Source organism: Gracilinanus agilis, chromosome 4 (assembly GCF_016433145.1).
Source record: "Gracilinanus agilis isolate LMUSP501 chromosome 4, AgileGrace, whole genome shotgun sequence".
Taxonomy (NCBI): Eukaryota; Metazoa; Chordata; class Mammalia; order Didelphimorphia; family Didelphidae; genus Gracilinanus; species Gracilinanus agilis.
In genome coordinates, this window is record NC_058133.1 from 404,151,088 (window position 1) to 404,178,159 (window position 27,072).

General features: G+C 37.4%; 1 protein-coding gene across 1 annotated transcript; it reads left to right on the forward strand.

Moving 5' to 3' along the window:
• The first annotated feature begins 520 nt into the window (after positions 1-520).
• ZC2HC1B (zinc finger C2HC-type containing 1B) lies at positions 521-26,690 on the forward strand. The gene is made up of 7 exons (XM_044674728.1): positions 521-566; positions 5,111-5,172; positions 9,143-9,262; positions 12,704-12,842; positions 17,445-17,584; positions 21,595-21,703; positions 26,629-26,690. The coding sequence occupies exons 1-7, from the start codon at positions 521-523 to the stop codon at positions 26,688-26,690; spliced, it is 678 nt and encodes a 225-aa protein (XP_044530663.1).
• The last annotated feature ends 382 nt before the right edge of the window (positions 26,691-27,072 follow it).

The window sequence follows — 27,072 nt, forward strand, 5'->3', positions numbered from 1 at the left end:
TTGCAGTCTTGAACATTCTTGACAGCATTTCCCTACCCTGACATTACATCTAAGTAGGTTGATAGAAAAAAGTGGTTTGATAGAGTTTAGCTTTGTAAAATCCCAAGTTTGCCTTTGCCCTAATATTCAGTGAACTGTCTCCTGTGAGTCTCCTGACTGTAGGGAGATGTAATTTGTAATCAATTTACACAGTTTGCTTTCATTTAAGATAAGAAATTTGCTCTTTGTGCTCTTTTTATAATTTTAGCTGAATGAAGTTGAGCTGGTTTATACTTGGTAAAAATATAGAAATGGATATTTGGGGAGATCAGTTTTCTGGTTTTTGTTGTTCTCCCTTTAAATCCTATCCCATTTTGTAAGATTCCTGGGATTGTAGTCATAATTGTCAATTATTTGGTAGCCAGTGACTCGTCACTGACTTGGCTGCAAAACATTTGGTAATGATAATTTCTTCATCTGTCCTAACACGTAATCAACATGTTAGCTATAACTGTTGTGTAAATCTGTGTTTAGCAAATCAATGGGAGTGATGAACGGAATGCTTGGGAACGAACCATTTCCATCAGGTGAATAGCATTTGATGTCTAAAACTTTAGCATTATGTTTCATAGCTAACTAGCTTTACCAGTGAGATTCTCATTTTGTTTTCCAAAGGAGGCATCATGGTGCAGTGGAAAGAATTTTGTATTTAGAGTCAGACATTAGTTCAAATCACTACTTGTATGACCTTAGTCAAATCACTTTAACTCTAGGCCTCAGTTTCCTCATCTGTAGAAAGAGGGGGTTAGACTAGGTGACCTAAGGGCCCTTATAGCTCTAACTATGATCTATTTAATGGATTTTATCTTTATAGGCCATACTTCTGGTAGTTATTAATTTGAGCTATGTGTCAACACTATGATTACATGCAATCATTAGAATTTATTCAAGAGTTTGTGGAGAAAGCCACTGATAGTAGGTGTTATATAAGCACCAAGGTCATATATATATATATATGTAGTAGAAACTCAATAAAAATTTGATAACTAAATCTTAAGAAAAGAGTCAAACTAGGAAGCCCATATTTTAAATCAACGTGAATGGAAAAGGATTAGCTCATAGAGAAATCATCTAGTCTGATCCCTTTTTTACAGATAAGGTACAGGAAAATGAAGTACTTGTCTATGATTACATAGCCAGGTAATGGCTGAACTAGAATCCATGTTTCTTGATTTTCCGACTAAGTTATCCTTCAACTGGCAGAAGCCTTCCTAAAGAGGAGCTTGTGTAACTAAAGAAAGGAGCTGCCAAGTCAGTTGAAAATAGTTTCTCAAACCAAAAAAGGCCATGTAGATATTTGTTCTAATTCCCAGCAAATTTGTCTTATGGGCTTCTAATTTCACTATTTGTGAACTGAATATTTTGAATATGTTAATAGGGCACTGTTGAGCTATGACCAGAGATCAAATATTAATGTAGAATAAATACTGTTTAACTTAAACCATAAATTTCTGCCTCTGAAACCTCAAAACCTAGCAAGGAGCAAAATAGTCCAATTCTGATTTTTCAGAGCCGTATAATATGCTTCCACAACATTTTGAAAAATAGAACTAGTGTAGCAATACTATGATGATTAAGGTCATCGTCAACAGATATTAATATGTTTATTAGAACGTACTATGTGTAAGTCACTCAGCACTGGAAATACAAAAAGTAGAAGGCAAAGTCAACCATCCAAGGGGCTTCACTGTCTCCTTTGGGACATGGATATTGCATATACAATTATATATGCATATCTCTTATCTAGAGAGATGTGTGTATATTATACACATTAAAAAGCACATGCTGTACTGGATTATTAGTCAGGTACTAAATGAAAATACCAAATGCTTTCCGAGCATAAATCCAAAGTCCTGCCGAAGTTGGCGAGTTTCGTAGGAACTGGGTGAGTCTTGAAGGAAGGGTAGAATCATCTTAGCAGACAGGCATTTCAGGCCAAGGGAATGGAAGACGTGGAAGAAAAAAGGAATGTATGGCATATCAAGGGATAATGAGTAGAAGGAGTTAGTTCTTTATCATTTCAGCAGTTTCCATAATTAAGACCACTGCTTCAAAGACTTATTAATACCTTTACTATTGTAGTGGTCAAATCCTTGGTAATAAAGACCTCTTTGGTTAGTCCTCTGTGATGTAGGATCGCTACACACCCACCATTGTGATGCCCTTAGATAACTTCTTAAGTGAAAGTACTGCTCAGAGAGGACCACTTTCTTGAAATGTTAAAATTCAGTCCTTTACCTTGTTACCTTGTGGTCTGATTGGCTGTTCCATCACACTCGGATCAGTTATGGGTAAAATGGAAGACATTTTAATGGTTAAGGACCCTAGTGACCCTGAAGCAGCAATGATCCAGAGTTCCTTCTGGAATAAGAAACATTGGTCCTGCTAGTCCCTTTGGTCTCTACTTGGGTTGCCCACAATTGGATGAGAAAAATACCTCCTTCTCTGCTTTGCTGAGACCTTATAGATATGATCTATGTATATCTGATACAACTGCCCCCAGAGACATCAACTTTGGCTCCATCCTAAAGAGGATTTTTAGTAAGAAACTAGTGAGGGAAGGTGGGGACAGCTAGCTTTCTCAGTGGATGAAGAGCCAAGCCTAGAGGTGGGAGGTCCTGGGTTCAAATCTGGCCTCAGACACTTCCTACAATTAGACCTGGGCAAGTCACTTAACCCCCATTGCCTAGCCCTTACCACTTTTCTACTCTTGAAACTAATATGCAGAATAGGGTAAAGTTAAAAAAAACAAAATCTAGTCTTATACCCCCAGTCTCAACCAGGCTTAGCCTTCTTCCTCTAGCAATATACAGCCAAATTACATACAGTTCCAAATTCCTTCATATTCCTTTGGTTGCCACAACTGTGGCACTATGGATGTTTGCAGAGACGGGGAAGACCCAAAAGAAGTCAATGATAGGAAGAGATGATAATCAACCCTTATAGGCCCCACAGTGTCTTAAATATTTCTGGTCAAAATATTTGCTAAATGAATTAAAATTTGGTATAAAATTTCTTTTTTAAAGGGTTTTTAAAAAAATTTTGGTTATATTTTCATTACCACTTTGATCTGTGATGTTATTGATACTAGAACACCCTTTAATAATGCAAATCAAAAGCCTTCAATGCATTTTACGTTCATAGTCTAGAGCCAATGCCCTCCTATAAATCTTATTAAGGAATCAGGTCCACCCTATATTAAATGTACTAAGCGTTTTCTTCTAGATCTCTTGACATTGTAGAGGTACCCTTGCTCTTGCCCTATATTCAGCCTACTTCCTTTTCTGTTCTTTATTTTTAACTTCTCTTTTATCCCACTGCTTGTGAACATCATTTGGTAATATGGCGCAGCCAATTTATACCCACTATTTGTCTCTCTGTTGATCTGCAACCTTAATTCATTGAATATTTGGAGTTCCATAATTCACAACTATTTAACCTCACTAGGAATATGTTAGTAATTAAGGGGGTGTGGGGGTACAGACTTTTATTTCAGGTAGAAGCTTGTCATTGAAAAAAAGAACCATTGAAGTTGCCCAACTATAGTCCAGCCTGTTGTGTTCAGTGTGATATAATGGATATGAGAGTTGACTTTTAAGCCAGGAACGTGTGAATTCAAGATCTGCCTCTGACAAATGCCAGCTGGACAAGTGCAGGAGCTCCCCTCTACCAGTGAAATCAAAGGTCTAGTCCCCATCCCTGCTCTTTCTTATCATTACACTTTTCCTTTCTACTTCACAGATATTTGGAAATACTGTAGTAAATACTTCAGAATCCATAGAGTCATTTTTGACTCATTCATCCCCTATTTTTAATAAGCCATTGAGTTCTATTGATTTGAGATAATGAAAACAATGATGTCTTTCCTCTTCATTTCTGCTGGAACCACCTTAGTCCATGGCACTCAACCACTATCTCCTACTTAGATTACTGCAGTTCTTGACCTAAAGGGTTTTCCTGACAATCTCTTTGCTTTTCTAATCCACACTGCATCCCAGAAAATTTCCATTTTCTCCATGGCACAAGAACCTCCAGTGGCTCTTTACTTCCCTAAATCCAGTTCTTCTGCCTGGCTTTCCCAATCTATTTATATTCAACCAAATTTCAGATTACTACCCAACATGAGCTCTCTCTGCCAATCAGATGAGCCTTTTTTCTTTCAGTATATATGTTTTACCTGTGCATACTCAGTCTCACCCTACATTGTGCCTTTGGTGGCGCTACCAACCTGGGGAGCCCTGACAGTTTTTCCAACCCTCCAAACTCCATCCTCTCCTTCAAGGTTCATTTCTACTCCCACTTCACAAAGCCTTCCCTGACTGCTTCAGGCCACAATCTCTCCTTTCTCTGAATTCCTCCAGCTCTTTCCATTTATATAGCACATTAGACCATTTTCCTAAGTTTCAGAGCTGGAAAGTGACTTCAATTATTTGGGTCCGCCTCTCTTTCTTTTTATAGCAAAAACCAAGGCTCAAAGAGGCTAAATAAATGACTTGCAGCTAGCTCTAGCCAATCCAGTGAATAGAGTGCTGGACCTGGAGTCAGGTCTACTGAAGAAGGAAACAGCAAACCATTCCAGCCACGAAAACCCCACGGACAATAATGTCTACAGGGTCATGATGAGTCAAACATGACTGAACAACTGAACAACAAGGTCAAATGGGCATTAGAGGCAGGAATTAAACTCTTGTGTATTCAATGATTCCAAATCCTGTTCATTGCACCACACTGCAAAACTCAATTTTCCAGTTTTGGAATTTTATGCTTTGCCTTTAATTTTGTGTGTATCTCCAAAGGTATTATTAGGCACTTAATTTTAAAATAACCTAAAAATGGAAAAGCAAATAATTATGCCAAGGCTGCCTGGGGGCTGTGAAATTTGCTTGCTCAGTGAGGTGAGAAGTTCACAATAGCAAAGAAAAACACAGGTGGATCTACAAAGGATCTTTCAGCAAGTAGGAGGCGGGAAGGGAATAATATCAAGCAGTCGTGGGTTGTTCTGTACATCAGTTTCTTTGTGGGCAAGAAATTCTATGTAACTAACATTTTGTGTTTTTTGAATTTGATACAGATGGCAATCTGAAGTTATATCGTTGTGATGTCTGTGGGAGAAGTTTTGCACCAGATGTTCTGGTAAAATTAAGACATTTTGTGGATGCGTTTCATTGAAATTAAATGAACTGTAATATCATTGTGGAGGAGGCAAAAAATTAAATGCAGATGTGGAAAGGAAAGTAGGATGAGAAGTACAGTCTGCTACTGAAACTAAGGTGCACTGATACAAATTGGGGTGACTTCCTTTAAAACAGCAGCTGAATCCTGTAAAATGTCTTTTAGGAGTTGTCATTAAAAAAAAAAAAAAAGGATACCAGATGGGGATGTGTTGCGATAAGACCACTGACTAGCCCTTGATAGCTCTTTTTGCTTTTTACAGCAAGAATTTGTGGATTTAGGTTTCAAAGCTAATATTTTAAACAATAAAGTGGACTGAGGATTCCCAGAGAAACCGGGACACCAGGATATTCAAGTCCAAACTTCCACATTACTCTAGCTTTGTCCAAGACAGGAAGGCAGAATATGAAAAACTGCCTCTGAATTTGGAGTCAGAGTATGGAGGGTTAAGTCCCAGTTCTGTTGTTAATGCTTGTATGTTGTTCAGTCAGTTGAGTAGTATCTGACTTTCATGACCCCATTTGGGGTTTTCTTGGCAAAGATACTGGAATGATTTGCCATTTCCTTCTCCAGCTCATTTTGCAGATGAGGAAACTGAGCCCAGTTGGATTAAGTGACTTGCCCAGGGTCACACAGCTAGGATGGATCTGAGGCCAGATTTGACTTGAGGAAGATGTCTCCCTGACTCTAAGTCTAGTCCTCTATACATGGTGCTAGATTGCTATCTCTTTGACCTTGGGCAAATTGCATGATCCTCAGTTTCCTCATCTATATCTAAAGAAGTTGGACTAGATGATCTCTAAGCTCCATTTCAGGTTTAAAAATTATTTTATTTTCCTCATCCATGAGTTTAAGTAAAAATCCTTATCCCTTCCTATCTCTTAAAGAATATTTATAGTGTTTTATAAGATTAAAAATTAACATACAAATACTTAACATAGTGATATTAAAAAGAATTTGCCATTAGAACTCATTATTAAGATCTACTACTATAACTGAAGTTACAGCTTTCAAAATGTATTAATCACATTTTATAAAGAATCTGATCTGAATGTGCTTGCCATAATAAGTAATACATGGGTCCATTACCTTCCCAGTATTCTAATGGGGCCCCACTCTACAGAAAACCAGGTGATTTTTTTAAAAATCCAAGACAGTGATATCTTTTTTAAGTTAGAAAGTTTTCAATAAAAGAAACCATTTAAATTTAAAAGTTTATCAACAAAAAATAATGATTGAGTCTTAGAACACTGGCTACAACAAAGGAAGCTGCAACATAAAGTATCTTAAGTAGGTCTTTTCTTTCCAGAATAGTTAACCTAAAGTTTGGGCCTTCTTAGGAAAGTGGAGGGTCTTAGATGGCCTCTTGAACTCCTTTGATGTACGGTGATATTTAACTTCAAGGGTACAAGTATCTCTTCTTTGAAATATGCTGTATTGTACTAGGAGTTGTAATACTAATATTAATAATAATGTTGGAAACTGTGATATATTGGAAACTGTCATCAGGAGAAAGTTGTTGGATTTCAGGTGCTGCTCAGTTGGAAGTCAGGAAGATCTAAATTTTAATCTAACCCAGAAACTCAACAACTATTTAAACACTGAGCAAGTCATTTAATTTTTCTGAGCCTTCATTTCCTTACCTGTAAAAATGGGGCTAATAAGAGCACCTATCATTATCAGGGTTGTTATGAAAGGAGATAGTGTCTATATAGCATTTTGATAACCTAAAGTGCTACAGAAATGTGAGCTGTAATTAGGATCATCATCATCATCATCATCATCATCATCATCATCATTACTATGGAATTCCAGTTCCTGCTGACTTGGGAGTCATTGACTAAGTGACTTCATGGCTTTGTTTTCATTTCTCCATTTCCCATTTTCTTCTTGGCTAGATGAATGATCTAACCCAGCCAAGTGGTCAGTGATTTCTATTGGCTCTGTAAGGCAATACTGAACTCTGATGATGTGTTGTCCCTGACCACTTAGGTCATGTAAGTCTGTTTGCATCAACTTTTATTTTCATCAGCAATTTTTTTTTTGGAATAGGGACAGTTTTTTTAGGTTTGTGATAGAAACAGAAAGAGAGGTATGTATTAGTATAATCCTATAGAGATGTAATAACAGGAATTTTTAAGAGCAGTCTAACCTTAATAAGGAGAGATGTATAAATTCTTATACTGAGGGTTCAAGGAAAGCAACTGCCCAAGTGTAGAATGGGAAAGATGAGTCTAGCTCAATATGACAGTGTGATAAAGATAAGTGGACCTGTAAAAAAGAAAAGAAAAGAAAAGAAAAGAAGTGGACCTGTGACTCCTTTAGTTTAGGGTGAGTTGATAGTCACCTTCTCTTTTAACTTATACTCTTAGAGAGTTGCCTAGAGTCCATTAAGAAGTCAAGAAACAGGGGGCAGCTGGGTAGCTCAATGGATTGAGAGCCAGGCCTAGAGACTGGAGGTCCTAGGTTCAAAGCTGGCCTCAGATACTTCCCAGCTATGTGACCCTGGGCAAGTCACTTGACCCCCATTGCCTACTCTTACCACTCTTCTGCCTTGGAGCCAATACACAGTATTGACTCCAAGACGGAAGGTAAGGATTTAAAAAAAAAAAAAAAGAAGAAGAAGAAGAAGTCAAGAAACAGGCTGAGATGGCAGCTTAGTAGCAGAGAAGTTAAGTAACAGTAACTTGCTCAGGGTTACACAACCATTTTGTACCAGAGGTAAAACTTGATCCCACATTATAATGGCTTCAAGTTCAACTTTCTATCTACTACAATACAATATGTTGCTGCCAAATAAATGTGATTTTGAGCTGCAGTAGTAGAAGGATAATGTCTAAATCAGGGGCACTGCCTTCATAACATTTCCCTTGATTATTCCCCGGTCCTACACTTGCTCCTTTCCTCTTTGGTTTTGCCTTTGTATTAGCAACAGAGCTTTGCACAATGCTCACTCATTCATCCTATTCTATTTTGCATTTAATTATTTACATGGTTTATATTGCCTTAATCAATTAGAAGCTCTTTGAGGGACAGGGACCATCTCATTTATTTTTAAGCTCTTTAGCACCTGGCACAGTATTTTGCACATAAAAGGAATTTAATAAATGCTTTCTGAATTGTATTGAATTGAGGGAAGTAATAGTCCCACTGTACTTTGCCCCAGTCAGTCCACTTTTGGAATACAGTATTGATTTCTAGGTGCCCCTTTTAAAGAAATATATTGACAAATGAGCTTCTCCAAAGGTGAGTAATTGCAGTACATAGTGAGATGATGTGAAACTGTCTTCTAAAGGAACTGAGTTAGTTAGCTTGGAGAAGAAAGAACCATGAAGGCAGGTAGGATATAACTACTCTATATTTATTTGGCGAGCTCTCATTTGGAAGTGGGTTTAGACTTCCTTTGTATCATTCCAGAAAACAGGACTACAGAACTAATGGGATAAGAGTGAAGGGAAGGCAAGTTGAGCTCCCATATAAGAAAGAACTTCCTAGCAATTAGAACTGTCCAGCAATGGGATGGAATGCCCATCATTAGAGGTGCTCAAACAGACGAGGAATACCTTCGTTACTAGTCAGGGATGGTGTTGATGGGGATTCCTATTTAGGGTAGGAGTTCAAATGACATAACTTCTAAAGTTCTTTCTAACCTCCAGTAAGCTTCTATTATTCTGGATATGTTGTGTGTTAGCCTTTCTTATGTTAGAAATCTATAAAAACTATGTTCTAATAAAAAAAACATTGGGTGAAATAGGCCAGCATCCAAAAGACTGGTACATTTATAAAGCCAGGATTAACATTGGGACTTAGGAGTGTGAATGGGCATAAAGTATTGGAGTTATTCAGATAAGCCCCATGTAATGGAATGAAAACAATCTTAGTGACTGAGACCTTTAACATTCACATTATAATTATCTTTTCTTTTTCCTAGGAAAGGCACGGGCCAATATGCAAAAGACTTTTCAACAAAAAACGTAAGCCTTTCAATTCCTTGAAGCAAAGATTACAGGGCACTGACATTTTCATGGTCAGAAGGTCTCCCCAAACCAAGGTACCATTTAGTCTTCCCTGTTGTTTTCCAGTGAATGTCTTAGATATATTCCTATTTGTGTTGGTTACTGTACAACATTCAGTTAAGATGCTGATGAAAAAGTGCACAAGTGAGCCTAGGGTGATTCTTCCTTAATTTGAAGGCATCAAGAGATACTCTCTTCCCAGCTTTTCAGTGGGAATTTAAATTCAATTGTTAGTGATAGTTCCTTGTAAGTACTGTTATGTTTAGGACACTTTTGAAGAACCCTCTCTAAAACAATGTTATTTGAACATTTTCCATTATTCTTTTTTGCTGGCATGAATAATATCCCACCTAAGCTAGGAATGTTTCTAGTAGCTTCAAGCAAAACCCCGAAGCAGCCTTTGGATACAGAGCAAGACCCTACCATGAACTCATGTGTATTGCATCTACTAGAGAAAAATAAAAACCAGGGGAACTCTTTCACTTTGTGGTTCCTTTGCTGGTATAATTGAGCCAATGGCAAAATGTAGCATGAAGCTAGAGGAATAGATAGATCTATGATGGTCAAAAGAAATGACTACCACCAAGACAAACACAGGAATTATATGAACACAACTACAAAACCCTTTCCACACAATTAAAACTAGATCTAAACAATTGGAAAAACATTAATTGCTCCTGGGTAGGACAATCTAATATAATAAAAATAACAATCCTACCCAAATTAATTTACTTATTTAGTGCCATACCTGTCAAACTACCAAGAAACTTTTTTATTGAATTAGAAAAAATTATAACAAAGTTGGAAGAACAAAATATCAAGAATATCAAGGGAAATAATGAAAAAAAAATGTGAAGGTTGGGGACCTAGCAGTACAATATCTTAAACTGTACTATAAAGCAGTGGTCATCAAAACAATATGGTATTGGCTAAGAGATAGAAGGGAGGATCAATGGAATAGACTTGGGGTACATGTCCTCAGCAAGATGTACAATAAACCCAAAGATCCCAGCTTCTGGGACAAAAACCCACTATTTGACAAAAACTGCTGGGAAAATTGGAAAACAGTATGGGAGAGATTAGGTTTAGATCAACATCTCACACCCTTTACCAAGATAAATTCAGAATGGGTAAATGACTTAAATATAAAGAAGGAAACTATAAGTAAATTAGGTGAACAAAGAATAGTATACCTGTCAGATCTATGGGAAAGGAAAGAATTTAAGACCAAGCAAGAGACAGAGAATATTACAAAATGTAAAATGAATAATTTTGATTATATTAAATTAAAAAGGTTTTATATAAACAAACCTAATGCAACCAAAATGAGAAGGGAAAAAACAAATTAGGAAAAAAATCTTTATAACAAAAACCTCTGATAAAGGTTTAATTTCTCATATCTATAAGGAACTAAATCAATTGTACAAAAAAATCAAGCCATTCCCCAATTGATAAATGGACAAGGAACATGAATAGGCAGTTTTCAGATAAAGAAATCAAAACTATTAATAAACACATGAGAATGTGTTCTAAATCTCTCATAATTAGAGAGAAATGCAAATCAAAACAACTCTGAGGTACCACCTCACACCTAGCAGATTGGCCAATGTGACAGCAAAAGAAAGTAATAAATGTTGGAGGGGATGTGGCAAAACTGGGACACTTGCTTGTGGAGTTGTGAATTGATCCAGCCATTCTGGAGGGCAATTTGGAACTATGCAAAAAGGGCTTTAAAAGAATGCCTGCCCTTTGATCCAGCCATACCACTGTTGGGTTTGTACTCCAAAGAGATAATAAGGAAAAGGACTTGTACAAAAATATTTATAACCACAGTCTTTATGGTGGCAAAGAATTGGAAAATGAGGGGTTGTCCATTGATTGGGGAATGGCAGAATAAATTGTGGTATCTGTTGGTGATGTAATATTATTGTGCTGAAAGGAAAAATGAACTGGAGAAATTCCATGTGAACTGGAATGACCTCCAGGAATTGATGCAGAGTGAAAGGAACAGAACCAAGAGAACCTTATACACAGAGACTGATACACTGTGGCACAATCAAATGTAATGAATGGACTTCTCTACTAGCAGCAATGCAATGACCCAGGACAATTCTGAGGGACTTATGAGAAAGAACACTAAACCACATCCAGAGAAAGAACTGTGGGAGTAGAAATGCAGAAGAAAAACACATGATTGATCCTATAGTTTGATGGGAATATGATTGAGGATGTTGACTTTAAATGATCATTCTATTGCAAATAGTAATAATATGGAAATAGGGCTTGGCAAATGATACATGTAAAACCCAGTGGAATTGCTTATTGGTTTTGGGAGGGGGGGAGGAAGGAGTGGCGGGAAAGAACATGAATCATGTAACCATGGAAAAATATTCTAAATTAATTAAATAAATAAATGATTGAAAAAAAGACATAATTACTAGAGATATAAAGGGATTAGATGAGAGAAATATAGAAAAAAAGAGTTGAAAGACAGAGCTATTAGGAATGCCTTAAATTTTACTCAGCATCACACATTTCACTGCTGCTTTTAATGGTCAAATCATTTCAAGGCTTTTTAATTCCCAGGTTCCTGAATTACATGTACTAATTTATAGGAAGAAATTTTTAAAAGATGAAAAACCTTAGCAGTTATTTCTAAATTATATATATATATGTATATATTAGGTAGTCTTTAGTTATTTCAAAGGGTTTGTGAAATTCTCAAAAATTAAGTGGAAGATTTCAACACCCCCCCACACATGTGCATACATAGGAGAGACAGCATAGTATAATAATGTGTGGATAGAGAATGGGCCTGGGTGACAGGAAGATAGTGTTGAAAATCCCACTTTTTAACCCATAATACTGACAATGTGAACCTGGGACAAAGCAATTAATCTCCTTTTGTGCCCCCTTGCAACTCTCTGAATAAGTTCTAGAAGACTGAAAGCTCCATCAATAAAAATTATAGGTCTAGAACAAAAGTGTATATATATGTGTGTGTGTGTGTGTGTATGTATATATATAGAAATAGAATATATACATATATACATACATAGAAATATAATACAATAGAATATATACATATATCTCCAAGTCTACTTGGAGATATTTGTATATATCCTGTTTCTATGTATTTAGGATTGTGCATGTATCATGTGCATGTACACGTATACATTTCATATAGTATTTGAATTGTAAAATCAGGCAAGTGACTATAGGGTATCCTTAATTCCCCAAAGGTTTGAGAACAACTATTTTACATCTTATTTTATCTTCAGGCTTTATATATTCCACTTAAAAGTTGGAGTTCACAAAATTTCATCATCAAATTTTTTTAAACCTCTTTTGGGTTCATTATTCAAGTTGAAAAAGATTTCCAGTTTCGAAATGGATTTTTAGCCTCAACTCAGTTATTATATTTTATTGTTATTTAGGGAAGTGTAGTCTACTTTGATGCTTATGGTCTTTTATAGGTGCCACCTGTGAAGAAATCTAATTGGAGACAACAACATGAAGATTTTATTAACGCAATTCGATCAGCCAAGCAATGTACCATAGCCATTAAAGAAGGTCGCCCTCTTCCTCCTCCACCCCCTCCAAGTATCAACCCAGGTTGGGGTCCTTTATGTTTCCAATTGATTTGACATTTTTATTGAAGTTCCATTTTCACCTTGGCCTAATACTTATCCATTCCATCCACCTATCGAAATTAAAATTTACAAAGGAGGAATACTCTTTATTTTAGAAATTACACTCTAATAATGTAAGGCCATATGGAATTTTGGATAAACAATAGGCTTAAGTCAAGAAGATATGGGTTCAAGTCTTACCTTTGATTCATTCTGGCTTTGTGAATGGTTAATTCAATTAGACTCTTTCCCTTCCTTCCTCCTCCCTCCCTCCCCCTCCCACTTTAAAATTCTCAGAGACTATAAGCTAAATAGTTAAGTTAAAGAACAGATGCAGCTCTGAATTGATATTGGGAGTGTTGTCACTGAGGAGTTTCCTATGCCAATGAAATCAAAGGTCCTAGACCTCAACTCTTATTTTCTATTTCTTGTTTTCATCACATGAATATTTTTTTCCTATTTAAAATTCACAGTCTCAAAATGGAAAGCAAATATGCTTAGAAATAGTATTGCAACTCTTTACTTCAGATAAAATATGGGAAAGTAATGTCTTTTAGCCTGACCATTATCTTTAATATCCATTACTTTCCTTCAAGTTTTTTCATTCTTTCAATATTCATCCAAATTGCTGGCCCTCTGTAATTCTGAATCCCTTTTAGAGATCAACAAGGAAAACTACTTGAAGGGACAGGTAGGTGGCTCAGTGGATAGAGAGCTAGGCCTGGAGATGGGAAGAGCTGGGTTCAAATTTGACCTCAGATACTCCTTAGCTCTGTGTCCCCTGGGCAAGTCACTTAACCCCAATTGTCTAGCCCTTACGGCTCTTCTTGGAACTGGATGTTAAGTATCCATTCTAAGCCAAAAGGTAAGGGTTTAAAAATAAATAAAATATTACTTGAGAACCATAGAATAATGTCCTCTGAAATGAATTAATTGGAAAAATTAAGAATTTTCCTTAGAAGGTTCATACTTGCCATATCCATGGATTTTTGCAGTTTTTATTTCCTTGAAATCATACTGATTGACCAGGCTAGATTTTCCCCTGGGAAATTAGATAACTCTTTTTAACTGTCCCATTTCTCCCTGAAACAAAATCCTATCTCAGTTATACCAGAGTGAACAGTGGAGAGCTCTGCATCTGATGCATATATATTCAATAAAGACACAGTTTACCCTATGACACATTGATTGATTTCAAGCATTATCTTAAGCCTCTTGTTTATTTGAGCTTTTCTACATCTCTTTCGCTTGCTACTTTGTGACTAATCCTCTTTCTGGCCCAAATATTGAGGTTTATTTTTTTTTTTAAGTAATTTGAAAGGCAAAATGCTAACTAGCAATTCTGATAACCCCCAAGGAAGAAGCATAAAAGATGGCCTTGTTGCTATTCCTTGTACAGGACACACTCTCTCTCTCTCTCTCTCTCTCTCTCTCTCTCTCTCTCTCTCTCAACTCAGTGCATTTTAAGTGGCTGTCACCTATATGCGAAATGCTTTCCCTCTCCATCTCTGTCTCCTGACTTTCCTGGATTCTTTCAAGTCCCAGTTAAAATACTACCTTCTCCAAGAAACCTTTCCTGAACCTCTTTAATATGCCAAATCTCCCTAATTTATATATCTTATTTGTATATAGTTCCTTCCCTATTGGGTCAAGCTCCTTGTAGGCAGGGACCACTTTTTCTGCCTTTCTTTCTATGCCCAGCCCTTAGCACAGAGCTTGGCACATAATGAACAGTTAATAAATACTTCTTGGCTTGATTTAAATCTATGATGCCTTTAAGCACAATTTAATTTCCCTTTTTGTCTCTCATCAGTAACTATTTTCATATTTGTACCTTATTTAAAATCATGATTGCAATTCTTGCTTTGCATTTAGCTGAAGCAGATTAAATTTTATTCCTGCCCTACAGTTTAATTTTGTATGTGTTTTGGTTTTAAGTTTATTTCTCATGTGTGAAAAATTGCTGAGTTTTGTTTTCTAATCCATTCTTCTATTCTTTCATTTTTTAAAGTGAGTTTAGACTATTAATATTCATGATTATAATTGTTAAGTTTGTTATTTCCATGTCAAATTTCCCCATTTCCTCTTAAAAATCAGTACTAAGGGCTTGAAATTTATTTCGCTTAAAACTACCCAGTTATAATCTCCTTTTTTGTTCCTACACATATTCCCTTCTCTGCCCAGACTCAGATCTCTTGGTTCTACTTTAACTGATGTAGTCTTTTTTTAGTATTTCCTATGCTCAGTTTAGTGTGATTCGGATTCCCCTCTCACTTCTTTGTTTAAATTCTTTGCCATATGATGGCGCACAGTGGATAGTCTTCAAAGTTTGAAGTAAGAAAAACTCATCTTCATGAGTTCAAATCTGGCCTCAGACACTTAATAACTGTGGGTCTCTGGGCAAGTCCCATAACTTTCCTCATTTGTAAAATGAACTGGAGAAGGAAATGGCAAACCACTCCTGTATCTTTGCCAAGAAAACTCCAAATGGAGTCACGAAGAGTTGAGCATTATAGAAATGAATGAACAACAACCATGAAACCCCAAAATTTCAAAAAAATGCCAATTCACTAGTTCCTCCTTCCTGACCTTCTTTTATAAAACACTTATGTGTGATTACCTTCCATCTTTTAATTCACAGCTACTCTCCCTTTTCTTAACCACAAGGTAGAACATCAGTGGAATACACTTTTTAAAATGATCTAGGCTTCTTTACTCTTTTAATGTTTTTCAGTTAAGATCAGGTAATTTCCAAGTCAAGTCAAAGCTACTTTTAACCTCAAATGACAAATGATGCAAAATAACATTAAAGTTGAAATATGGTATGCTGAAAAATAAAGGAAATTGACCCTGGCAACCCTGAGCTCCCTCTGTAGCTTTCTTGTACCTCCCTCCTCTTCATGGACTCCCTTGTTTAGCCAAATTGGCCTTCTGGCTTTTCCTCTCACGTCAAACTAGAATCTTCTATTTCTGTACCACCCCAACCCACTCCAGCCCCATGGATGCCTACCATTTTCATTCCATTAGACTCTCAAGTTTCCCATAAAAATCAGAACAAGCCCCACCTTCCACATGAAGCTGCTCACTGCTCCCCTGAACCAGGAGTGCCTATCCCACCTACGGCAATCACTTTCTAATTTATTTTTCACATATTTTTGTATATGTACATGTACATGTACACTTGCATATGCATTTTGCATTTTGAAATGTATGACATCTCCCTAAATAGAATGTAAGCTTCTTGAGGACCAGGTCTGTTTCATTTCTGTCCTTTGTGCAGCAATGCTTAAAAAAGGTACTTTATTATTGATTAATAACAGGTATTGACAGCCTAAGTGTTGCAATGGTACCCTCATAATTCTAAGACCTAGGGAAGGTCCCCAGCGTGATGGGTGGAATCCATCGTGGAAGAACAAAAAAGGTAATAACGGATGGTAATAACGTAAAATGAGAAGGAAGGAATAGGGTGCCACCAGTACCTTTGGCTAGGGTACTCATATTTATAGGGTTACACATAGTAAGAGGAATAGCTAACATTTCTATAGCACCTAATCTGTGTCAGGCACCAAAATAACATTTTACAAATATTATCTCATTTCATCTTCACAACTACTCTGGGAAGTAGGTGCTCCATTGGAACATTGAAGAATGCTTCCATGACATGTGGCTGTGATGTTGCTGATTATGGATATTCCCCCCACAAATCACAGAATATGAGAGCTGGAAGGAATCTCATAGACTATCTAATGTAACCCGCATGTGACCAAGATCATGTCCCTGACATATGGTCAAACAGTTTCCATTTTAAAACCTCCAGTGATTGGGAGACTGATGCCCCCCAAAGTAGTTTCTTCTTCCTTTAGATAGCTCTCATTGTTAGTAATTTATCTATTTTTATACTGAAATTCCAGTCTGTCTCCCTTCAACTTTCCCATTCGACTTTCCCTTTCATATGCCCTGAATCCCAGTGAGACAGAATTATTCTTTTTATTTCATCTAAGACCTGGCCTTTCCTGTGTCTGTGCCTTAGATCATGACATCCCCTTGAGTCAGTGATAAACTCCTCCAGTTTTCTGCATATGAAAATATTACCTCTCTCCTCAAATTTCTCATGTTTTCCCAGGACTTCTCCTTTGCCAAACTCTGACTCTTCCTTACATCATAGTTGTCTTTTTCCTTGTTTTCCCCTACTTCTCCCCTCCAACCCACTCTGCCCCTAGTTAAGTTAATCTCCTAGAAAATAGGAAATGCATCCTGTCTGTCCTCAGATCCTCAGCAGCTAGTTTAGTACCTTAAGTATGAGTAAGGTAATTTAGACCCTTAATAAATGCTTGTTGAATCTAATTTTTTAAATTCCTGCCTTATAGGTCTTTATGTACCTGGGAGTTTTGTTTCTTCTATGCCCCCTTTCTCTTTGTGCCAGCCCCTTTGGTTTAGGCTATTTCTAATCATAATTTGGGACCTTATTCTTCAAGGCACTACTTTGTGGGCAAGGTCTTCACGATTAGACTGTTCAGAATAATCTGGCCCACCAATGTGTTTGGGGGTTGTCGACTTAATTGATAAAATTTTTTGTCATATTTAGATTATATTCAGTGTCCTTACTGCAATAGAAGATTTAATGAGACTGCAGCAGAGAGACATATTAATTTCTGCAAGGATCAGGCATCCCGTCGGGTCTTTAATCCTGCCCACACAGCAGCCAAATTGGCATCCAGGGCTCAGGTAAATATACTTCTCCATGGGTTGTCTGATTTGTGTCTTTAAATGTCAGGGATGCTTGGGAAAAGTTGGAGGAGTCTTTGGATGCAATTTAGAATCAAGTAATGTTCCCTCTCTAGATAATGAGAAACCTGAATTCCTTCTGGCTTGGACTCTCACTGCAGGGGCTGATATAGAGCACAGGGTCAAGTCAGCCAATAAACATTTAGTAAGTGCTGTGATGATTAAAAATATTCAAGAGACTGATTTTGGACTAAGAATATTAATTTATTGACTAGGCTAGCATATAACCAATAAATGATTAGATCAGTGCTCCCCCCAAAGACCAAAGACCCCCAATTCTGGGAATTCACTATTTAGCTCCTCCCTTGGCTCTCCCAAGACCATTCTGATTGGTGAATAGTTAATGAAAAGCTTGTCAATTAAGACCCTCTACCCCTATAGAGGATGGGGGTGGGGAATGGACAGTTACATACATAGCAGAAAGTACCTCATCTACTAATTAGGTTTTATTGGAGAGAAGCATTCATTTGGACTTTCTAAGAACAAAGGGAATGTAAAAGTCATCAGACTGAATGGAGCCCTTCTAACCTGGAATCCTGATATAGGAATTAAATCTAGTATATAAAGAAAGAAATTCTCACAGCACCTACTATGACCCAGGCACTGTGCTAAACTCTGGGGATTCAAAAAAAAGGCAAAAAGACAGCCCCTGTTCCTAAGGAGCTCACAGTCTAAAGGAGGAGGCAACATGCAAACAACTGTGTAAAAATAAAGTAGATACAGGATAAACTGGAGGTAGTCAACAGAGGGAAGGCCCTAAAGGGGGGAATGGTAAAGACTTCCTGTACAAAGAGGGATTTTACTTGAAAAGAAGCCAGAGAATCCTGGAAGTAGGGATGGGGAGGGAAAGACTTCTAAGCACTGCACACAGTCAGTGAAAATGCCCAGAGTCAAGAGATATGGAGTGTCTTGTTGGAGGAAAAGCAAGGAGGCCTATGTCACTGGGCTGCTGAATATGTATGTGTTTAGGGAAGGTACAAGATAGAAGAAGTTTAAAGAGGTGGGGCATGGGGCAGTTATGATGGGCTTTGGACACCAAACAACTTCATAGTTGATCCTGGGGGTGACAGCCTCTGAAGTTTGAGTAGGGGGTGACATGGTCAAACTCACACTTTAGGAAGGTCTTTAGGGCAGCTGGTTAGAGCTGGCTAGACTAGCTTGTGGGCAGCTGATGGACTAATCAATACTTGATGCAGGGAGACTGAACAATCTAGGTATAATGTGATAAACATCTCTACCGGAGTCATGGCCGTGTCGGAGGAGAGAAGAAGCTTATGCTAGATATATAACAAAAGTTAAAATGGACAGAGCTTGGAAACAAACTCAGTATAGGCCGTGAGAGAGAGTGAGGATGTGAGCCTGGGTGACTGGGAGAATGGTGGTGATTTTGACAGTAATAAGGAATTTAGGAAGAAGGGAAGGTTTTGGAGGAGAGAAATCAATGAATTCAGTTTTAAAAATGTTGAGCTTAAGATTTCTATAGACCAGTGATTCCCAAAGTGGGCACCACCGCCCCCTGGTGGGTGCTGCAGTGATCCAGGGAGCAGTGATGGCCACAGGTACATTTATCTTTCCTATTAATTGCTATTAAAATATTTTTAAAAATTAATTTCCAGGGGGCTAAGTCATATTTTTCTGGAAAGGGGGCGGTAGGCCAAAAAAAAATTTGGGAACCACTGCTATAGACATCTGGTTTGAGATGTTTAATAGCTAGTTGGAGATTAGAGACTGGAGTTCAGGAGAGAAGTTAGGGATAGGTAAATAGATCAGAGAATTATCTACATGGAGATGATAATATTGAATCCACAGTAGCTGATAAGATCACCAAGAGGGAGTGCCTGTATACTGAAGTTCCCTAATTATGAGGACAGGAGTTGAGGAATCTACCTTTGACTGACTGAAGCCAAGACTCCTGCTGGTTCTAGAGTATGGGCTCCTGTTCTTTTTGAAAGAACATGGCAGCAGCCAAGGACAGGATGCCAGCAGAGTCATAAGCTGGAGTTGGTGGTGATCACAGCCAAGCAATGGCATCAAAGATGCATCACCCCTCTTTGCATGTGCCTTAGACGTGTGCCTCTCTATGCATGCCTCTCCATTTTTGAACTCTATGTGTGTCCATTCTCTTTACTGAGATTCTGTGTATTTATTTATGGAAGAAGATGGAGAAGATGTTTTGTTGCTTCTGTTATCATGCTGTTTTAGCAAGCTTTTCTTCTGAGCCAGTTGTGCCCTCTGGCTGATTGAAATCAATGTCAAAATATTAGTGGAGCTTATTAATTATAGTTTTAAAAATGTAGACTCAGAATGTAGAACCCAAATTGGCAAATACCTTGACCTCCAGGGTAGTAACCCCCTAGAGAACCCAATCTGTGAGTGGGGGCAGGGAGGAGGTAGTGGGAATGGGCTGGCTATGTGTGTGTTTGTCTTACTCTGTCAGATTAGTAATTTGGGATTCAGTGTGTTTCAGTTCTCTAAGGATGGAACTCTTTATTGCACAGGGTTAACACCTCTGCAGAGTGTAATATTTGACTTGGTGGTGTACTTCATTTACCAAAAGACACAGCTAGTTTAAGAGTGTTTTGGGTCCCCGATTGTGACTGGCACTGTGTTGGTACTTAGCAGGAGGAAATTTTCTACTTTCTGGATTTCTCTCTTTTCTGTAGACTGGGGACCCTTAAGTGACAGCACTTGTTCCCCATCTACAAATCTTACTGATTATAGCTTTGCCTCCTGTAGTAAAACGTTCCTTTTTCAAAAGGGAAAAAAATAATGACACTGGTTTTCAAAGGACTCTTAAGACAAATGAGCTTTTGCTTTAAAAAATAAAAATTTAAATATGCCTGCCTTAGCCTGATGTGAGATCACCATGGCTTCCCAAAGCTCTTTGTGTCACCAACATAGCTCTCTACCAGTAGCTATCAGCTGTAGTCTGCAAATGAGAAGTCTCACTTGTGGCTGCAGGTGACTTATCTGCTCTGGTTTCCATGGAAATAAAGGCAGGAGACAGTCATCAGGTAAGAAGGAGTTCTTATTTTAAACCAATTGTGCTTGGGTTTTTTCAGCCTTTAAAAAAAAAAAAAAAAGGCTATAGCTACCTGTCTCCCAGACAACAGTTGGGTCACCTACAGCCCTGTTTAAGGGACAGAATTGGGACAGCATATTTAAATGGCTTACAAATTCCCATTTTCCCCTTTTTTAACGTGTAAACAAAATCACCTGTCTTTCAGGCAGTGAAAAAATTAGAGCAACTACCTTTGCTGTCCTTAGATCTGTGGGTTACTGTTTTAATCCTGTTCTCAGACGTAACTTTTTCTTTCTCCTTGCTAGTATTTTTTTTTAATTTTAATGTATTTACCTTAGATATAACTTAACCTCTCCCCCATCACTCTCCTTAAGGCTTTATTGGAGCAAAATTCTGATCTGTGTTTGGCTATCAGAAAAGGTAACTGGAAAAGATCAGCTGAGACCATCAAAGAGAACTGTCTCTTTTCTGCTAGAAGAGGAATAAATAATATCCTCTGATAAGCTCCTGGAGAAAGTAGAGTACAAACTCCTCAATTACAGGGATGTGTGTCTCCAAGTGAGACTCTGTGGCATAATAGAGAGGGAGCTGAACATGGAGTTGGAAAGAACTGAATTCAAATCTTGCTTCCAACACATATTGACTCTGTGTGACCCTGGTAACCTACTGGTGCTCTAGCATCATAATTGGTGTTATGGGGCAGAGAAGGTGCTGATTTAAAGGATCTTCCTTACCTGGGAGTTCCCTATAGCAGTGAAATCATAGGTCTGGTCCCTATTCCCAGAGGCTAGACCAGTTTCTTGCACAAAGTAAACACTTACGTGCTTGGTAAATTGAAGTCTAGAACACCATCTTCCCTCTGGTTGTAGTCTGCTTTTGAGACCTTGCCAGGTATCGTGTGGGTGATCCATTCTCTTCTTCTGGGTAGAACAAAGCTCAAGTGAATTCCAAAAAAGAACCAACTGTAACAAGTGCTGTGGGAACATTGCTTCAGAACAGGACAATGGACTTTTCAAAAGATCGCCCTATGAAAGCAGGTGAGGAAAAGCAGGTGGAGGCGGTGAGGAATGACTGCTTGATAGATATTTAATGTCAAAGAGAGACTTAACGGTTTGATGACATATCAAATGATACTCCTAGACAAAGAGACATTTAGGCGACATGTTCCCCTCTCTATGCTGTCCCTTAAATATGATCAGAGATCTCCTTTACCCTAACTTGTGGATGGGGCATCTAAGTGGCACAGTGGACAGAGCACTGAACTTAGAATCAGAAATACTCATCTTCATGAGTTCAAATCCTGCCTCAAACACTTGCCAGCTCTGTGACCCTTTGGGTAAATGAAGTTGGACGTGACTGAAACAACTCAACAATAATAAACTTGTGAATAGGATCAAATATCAAGGCAAAGGTATAGGCTATGCTTTCATGGCTAAAAAGTGGATCCAACGACAGAAATCAGCTCTCTTGGAATATTAACATCATTTTAATCAAAGTGATGTTGCCAAAAATCTAAGACGCATGGTATAAGGTGTGGTCCATTTTTTTTAAAAAGTATTTTAATTTTATAAAAAAACCATCTCAATGATTTAATTGAAAAAAAGGTCACTGGAGTTTTGTTTTTTTCCCCATGGTTCTTTAAACCAAATAATACCAAGTAACTCAACTTTCTTCCTGGTTTATTAGAACTGACAGTGTGGTTCCTTTCATTTTCGAAAGATGAAATCACTAAGTAATGATAAGTAGAGCAGAATAGTTCACTGTTTCCTTTTAAACAATAGAGATGAGCGTTATTTGGAAAAGAACATTTCTTCAAAGGATGTTGTTTCTAACATACTTTTTCTAAAAGTTTGTTCTATTTCAATGACCTTGCTCCCTATAGATAAATAAATGTTTGATTTATACAGAAATGACTGTAATATAAAAGCAAAAACCACCCCATCCCTTCCCTAAGAAAAGAATTCTAGTTTTTCTTTTGAAATGGATGGAGTTAAAAGGTTTCCTGCCTGGAAGGTGATCTTTAGTTCTTTATTAGTATTAGACAATCAATAGCTACTTATTAACATGGTCAGTTTAGGAGGGGGCTTCACTGAAAGGTGTTGCTTTTCTTTACTACCCCATACAAATTCCTGAGTGATATGGAACAGAATGAGGACAGAAAAATGGGCAACGGATAAATGATTGACTACTACCATTGTGCCACGAGATCTGATGTTAAGAAAAAAATACTAGATTTCTCTCTTGGAAGTGAACATGGCTCCTCTTAAAAGTGAAAACCCATATGAGTTGATTAATTTGCTTCTAAGAAGGAAGAATTTACCTTCATCTCTATCAGGTTTAACAAGTATACTGGATTGTAGGGAGGCAACATGAAATAGTGGGAAAAACTGCATATTTGGAGTCCAAGGATGTGGGATCAACTATTGACTCTGCTACTCACTACCTGTGCAACCTTGAGCAAGTCACTTGCCATTTGTGGGCTTCTGTTTCCTCCTTTGTAAAATGAGAGGTCGAACAAGATGGCCAGAGATCCTTAAGAAGTATAAAATCAGGAGAACAAAATAATCATGTAATATATGGGTATAATTTTAAAATGGCTCAAGTCAATAAATAAGCAATTTATGATGTGCCTACTAGATGACGAATACTTGGGATTCAAATAATGATAACAACAGCTATCATTTATATAAATTTAGTATATATAGTACTTGAGGTTTGCAAAGAGCTTTACATATATATATCTCTTTCTATATCTATTTATATACACATATAGCCTTACAATATCCCAGAGGAGTAGGTGCTTTTATTATCACCATTTTACAGACAAGGAAACTAAGGCTGAGGTTAATTATGTGACTTGTATAGGTTTGAATAGTTAAGCAGTTGTCTGAGGCAAGATTTGAACAGGGATCTTCCTGACTCCAAGTTCAGCATTATTTATGGCACCTCCTTAGCTACCCCTACAAGCACAAAAGTAGAATGATTCATGGCTTCAGGCATTTATAATAGCCTGAATACCAACAGAGTAAATTTTTCCCATCCTACTTTGAAATAAATAGGAGTAAGATTTTCACAATTTTAAATAATGCTCTCCATTTAAATACTTAAAGTGTGAGTAGCTTTGGCACACTATTGATAAAATGATTGTCTTTTTGAGTTTTATATACTCTGCTTCAAGCTTATGATACTTAATAAAGTTGTCTTGGGCTTTTTGAAGTCTCACCCACCTACCTGTAAAAATAAAATCACCAATGTGATTAATAAATTGGATTTTATTCTGGGCCAGATTGGGTATAAAGAGAATCTTAGAAAAGAAGCTAGTAAAATGTTATAGAATGGCTAATCCTGAGACACTTCTTCCTAAAATAGATTCATATATGTACCAAAATAGATTTTAGTCTTTAACATATTTTATTCATGTTAGCATTAAAATCCACTAGTAATTTGAGGTTCCCTCCCATTTTTCTGTACTTTAAACATTTATTTGGATTCAAAACAAACAAAAAGACTGGCCTCTTTGGTGTCACTCTTTATTCCAAGAAAGTCCCACTCTGGGCTTTTAATCAGATTGATGGTCAAGTCACTAAAGTACTTGCTCTCCTCTTGTGTCCCTCTTGATTTCAGTGTATTGGGTCAAAACTAGCTGAACAGCTCTTTTCATTTAACATGTATTGGGTCCTTACCATTTGCAAGATGCTGTCTTAGGATGGAACACACAAATACGAATGATACATAATTGCTGTCCTCCAAAAACTGATTGATTAGGAATGACCCCAATTAAGTATGCTACAAGGCAGAGTATGACGTCATCAAAGATACAAACTAGTGCCCTGGGAATTCTGAGGGCCAGGAGATAATTATAAGAAGACCTGGAAAGATGGGTGGGATTTTCAATAGAAAGATGGTGGAATATACAAACAGAGTCCCGGTGGCAAGAAAGCAGAGTCTGTCAAGGAGCATTTTTATGAAGTGGCTCCAGTGTGCCAGGCACAGTGCTAAATGCTTCCTGAAGAATATTCAGGGAGTGATGAATGATCCATATCAATCAGAGCCTTGGAGATATATGTAGGAAATAAAAGTATATCTACCGATTGTAGAAGGTTGGAATTTCAGATTAAGTAGCTTTTCATCTTATTTGATAAAATGCCACCATTGGTTTTTGTTCCTTAGGACTAACATGAACAAGACTTAGTGCAGTGACAGATTTTGCTTAGTTCTTTTTTCTTTGTTGTATTATAAAGGAGTTTGCAATTGAGTGTATGAAAGATATACACAGAAATGACTGATGTTAAAAAAAAAAAAGGCATCGACTATTATTCTTTAAAAGTGTTATCTCAGCCCCATAGAGTTATTAGCCATACAAGCATTTTATCTGTTCTGAGTTAGTATACCAAGGTGGGTATGAAAGAATTATTTCTTAATCTTGCATCTGCAGTTTGTCCTAGCATCCAATGTGGCTGAGCAACTGCTGACAGCAGCAAAACACTTACCAGTGGTTTTACCTCCTGGGAAGACAGAAATGAGTGCTCTTCTTCCAGTCTCACATTCATAGGCTATGGGGAAGTTGTGAAAATTCTATTCCAAAAAATACACGTAATACCTACCCCCTTTTCCCCAAGAGTGGGTAGTCTTGCCCTGACTTTATTTTGGAGGCAGGAGATCATTAATTGTCCTCACACATACCTACACTTTTCCCTCCTCAACAACTAATCACCTGGGGGTAGGGACAGTCCTTATATTCTCCTCAAAACCTAGCATAGATTATGGCACACAGAAGATGGTGAATACAATTTAATGAATCAAAGGACAGTGATATGGGCCTGCCCATTATTATTATTATTATTATTTTGCTAAGGGAAGAGCCTCCATCCCAGAGCAGGGAATAACTAAGATGTGAGCATTTTCCCCACTTTTACTCTTTGAAAGTTTATTGTTCAAAAGGGACATTTGTGCCTTTTAAAGGTTACAAATCTTTAGATATACAGTTGGTGCTACAGGGTACTCTAATGAGGATGTGTATCAAATGAGTCCTTTTGGGGGGAAATGTTTAGAATTCTAAAGTCTAGAGATATATCTCTTTCAAAACATATTATGAATGTACGGAAAGCATAGGGAAAACTGGGAGTGGATCTGAGGGATGATAGCCAGAAGGTCCCCTATGCCCAAATTATTCCCTCTTTGACCTTCCTGGTACCTAAAATTCTATTATTAGAAGATTTGTATCTTTGGATTAAAGTAGTTTTGAAAAAATCAATTACTTTCTTAAATGAATAATTTAAAGTATTTTTAATTTTTTAAAAAACTTTTTAAAAACTTACTTTCTGTCTTGAAATCAATACTGGGTATTGGTTCCAAGGCAGAAGAGTAGTAATGGGCCAGGTGATAGGGGCTAAGTGACTTGTCCAGTATCACATAGCTAGGAAGTGTCTGAAATCAGATTTCAACCGAGGACCTCCTGTCTCTAGACCTGGCTCTCAATCCACTGAACCACCTAAAGGTCTTCTGTTAAAATGCTAGCAATTCATGGAGAAGAGGCATCCTATGATGAATTTATTAGATCCTTTCAGCATGTAATCTTGCTGAGAAAGGGAGTAAGAATGGGATACAACACAGTTAAGAATTAATAAATGAAGGTGGGAAAAATGATCCAGAGGAAAGAGAAATCCTTGGATGATTTGCCAATGTTAGAAGGGATCTAGGTAGCGCTGGGGTATAGAAAGCGAATATGAGAATGTTATTAAAGAAAAACATTTTGTCCACTTCGTGACTTTACCTGGGGGTGTGGGAGTGGTAGCTGTGGGAAGGGTAAGGTCTACCTTGTATGTGAATTGCTATGGAAAAGACAGAATAAAACTTTCAAGCTACTGGGGAATTCACCATGCCAATCAGCTTCCTTTCCATTCCTTTCTTTTTAATGTTTTATTTTTGCGTAAGGATGACTGTTCTGTGTATGTTTTGAAAGGAGCATCCCTAGAATCAACAAGTGGAGTTAAAGCCAAGAAGTCACCTTCCAAAAAAGATTAAGTCCTAATCAAGGTAAGAAATAAAAAAATTAAAAAAACAAAAAATTAATCTAACCAAACCCTTGCTAACCATCCTGTGTTAAGGGTAAGGATGTAATGCTATTTATGACAGTATATTGGAAACAACTCCTCTAGATTTAGTGAATCACAATAAGCAAAGCCCGAAAGGAAATTTAGATAGACCTGGGCAGCAGTAAAATTGTGTACCAAAAGCTCATGTCATTTGTTTTTTGGGGAAAGTGGAGTTCAGGAAAATTTTGCATTATCTAATTTTGGGTTTTTAAAATAATGCTTAGACTATGTTCATTTGGTGTTTACATGTTAGTGAAATTTTAATGATCAAAATGAAAAGGTTGTTTCCCATTCATCACAGAAAAGAAGGC

Excerpts from the sequence above, each read along its gene's own strand:
- ZC2HC1B (XM_044674728.1), top strand. The coding sequence starts at position 521 with ATGGGAGTGATGAACGGAATGCTTGGGAACGAACCATTTCCATCAG. Across the intron at positions 567-5,110 it reads GAACGAACCATTTCCATCAG|ATGGCAATCTGAAGTTATAT; the intron begins GTGAATAGCATT and ends AATTTGATACAG. Across the intron at positions 5,173-9,142 it reads GTTTTGCACCAGATGTTCTG|GAAAGGCACGGGCCAATATG; the intron begins GTAAAATTAAGA and ends TCTTTTTCCTAG.